The sequence below is a fragment of the Kryptolebias marmoratus genome, linkage group LG2 (assembly GCF_001649575.2).
Source record: "Kryptolebias marmoratus isolate JLee-2015 linkage group LG2, ASM164957v2, whole genome shotgun sequence".
NCBI classification, from domain to species: Eukaryota; Metazoa; Chordata; class Actinopteri; order Cyprinodontiformes; family Rivulidae; genus Kryptolebias; species Kryptolebias marmoratus.
The window spans coordinates 3,424,749-3,426,080 of NC_051431.1; the positions used below are offsets into that span (position 1 = coordinate 3,424,749).

General features: G+C 49.7%; 1 protein-coding gene across 2 annotated transcripts in view; it reads left to right on the plus strand.

Moving 5' to 3' along the window:
* cdon (cell adhesion associated, oncogene regulated) overlaps positions 1–1,306 on the plus strand; it is a 32,354-nt gene extending 31,048 nt beyond the window's left edge. For both annotated transcript variants that reach the window (XM_037981559.1, XM_037981558.1), the window contains one exon: positions 748–1,306. In XM_037981559.1, coding sequence (XP_037837487.1) covers positions 748–914 — 167 coding nt within the window. In that variant the 3' untranslated portion in view covers positions 915–1,306. The remainder of the gene's footprint in view (positions 1–747) is intronic.
* Positions 1,307–1,332: the final 26 nt, after the last annotated feature.

The window sequence follows — 1,332 nt, forward strand, 5'->3', positions numbered from 1 at the left end:
GGTGGGACTCGAACCCACAACCTTTGAATCACTTCTTCAGTGTGGAGCTAGAAGTCCAACGCACTGTCCGTTGCGCCACAGAGCCGCGAGTCAATCTAGAAACGTCTTGGTGTTAGCGTTAGCGTTAGCGTTAGCCTCATCCATCAGTCCAGTCTGCAGTTCTCTTATCAGACGACCAAAATAGATTTATTAAAAAAAAAAGGATACAATTCAGCGTCCAGTTCCTGGAGTTGAAGCTGAGCTGCGGCTGCTGGAGACAACTCAACATTTCAGTTTCAGTCCCACTGATTCCTGATTGGTTTAATCTGAACTGTATTCTTGGCTGCGCACATTATTTTATTACTGCACCGCGGCCCACTTTACACCCGGACGCGTTTTCAGTCAGAGGACAGTTCAGCTCGAAGCAACAAGACTGCGAGCCTTTGGAGTAAACGTTTGGATGTTCAGAGACCGTCTGAAGACCGTCTGTCCCTCGTGGACATCTTCCAGAGCTGGTCTGAGGTCAGCGGTCTGCAGTCTGAGTGGAGAACCCGCTCTGTTCTTGAGAACTTTGTTTTAAAGCTTTATTGAATCCTGTGGTTTGTGTCTCTGATGTCTGTCCCTGCTGCTCCTGCTCCCCTGTCCTGTCCTGTCCTGTCCTCCCCTGTCCTGTCCTGTCCTGTCCTCAGCCTCTCCACGATCCACGCGTGTCCTTCTTCTTCATGTTTTTTTAATACGGCGTCTCGTTTTCTCTTCCTCTGTGCGTAGCTGAGGACGAGCCGGAGTGCAAGGAGCCGGAGGAGCTCGGGGTGTCCTGGGACGGCCTCGGCCCGCCGGACCTGGACCTGGACCTGGACTCGGACAAGAAGCCCGTCTGGATCTCCAGCAGCAGCCTGGCAGGAGAGCTGATCCGGGCCGGGCCGCAGGAGGCCTGAAGGGTCCTGAAGGGACCTGAAGGGACCTGAAGGGACCCGAACACGTCCACTGAGGGGGTGGAGGGAGGACGGACGCGTCAGGGACACTGAGAGTTACGGTGACGGAGACGCAGAACTGTTGGACCGAGACAAAACGGGACGGAACAAAGAGCCTTCATCCCACTGGAGGGAACGCTCGTAAAACATCAAGAACGCTTCAGACGACTTATTTATTTTTTTGTAGTAGTAAAATATTATTTCATATGAATGTATCTGTTTAAAAAAGGAAAACAAAGTTTGTCTTTTATATTATTTATGCGTCTCCGGATCAGAAATTCGGTTTTATTTTGTTGTTGTCTTCGTCTCGTCGGGGCAGAGCCATTAGCAGCTGTCTGTAAAGTTTTGTAATAATATAAAAAAAAAAAAAAAAAAAAAAAAA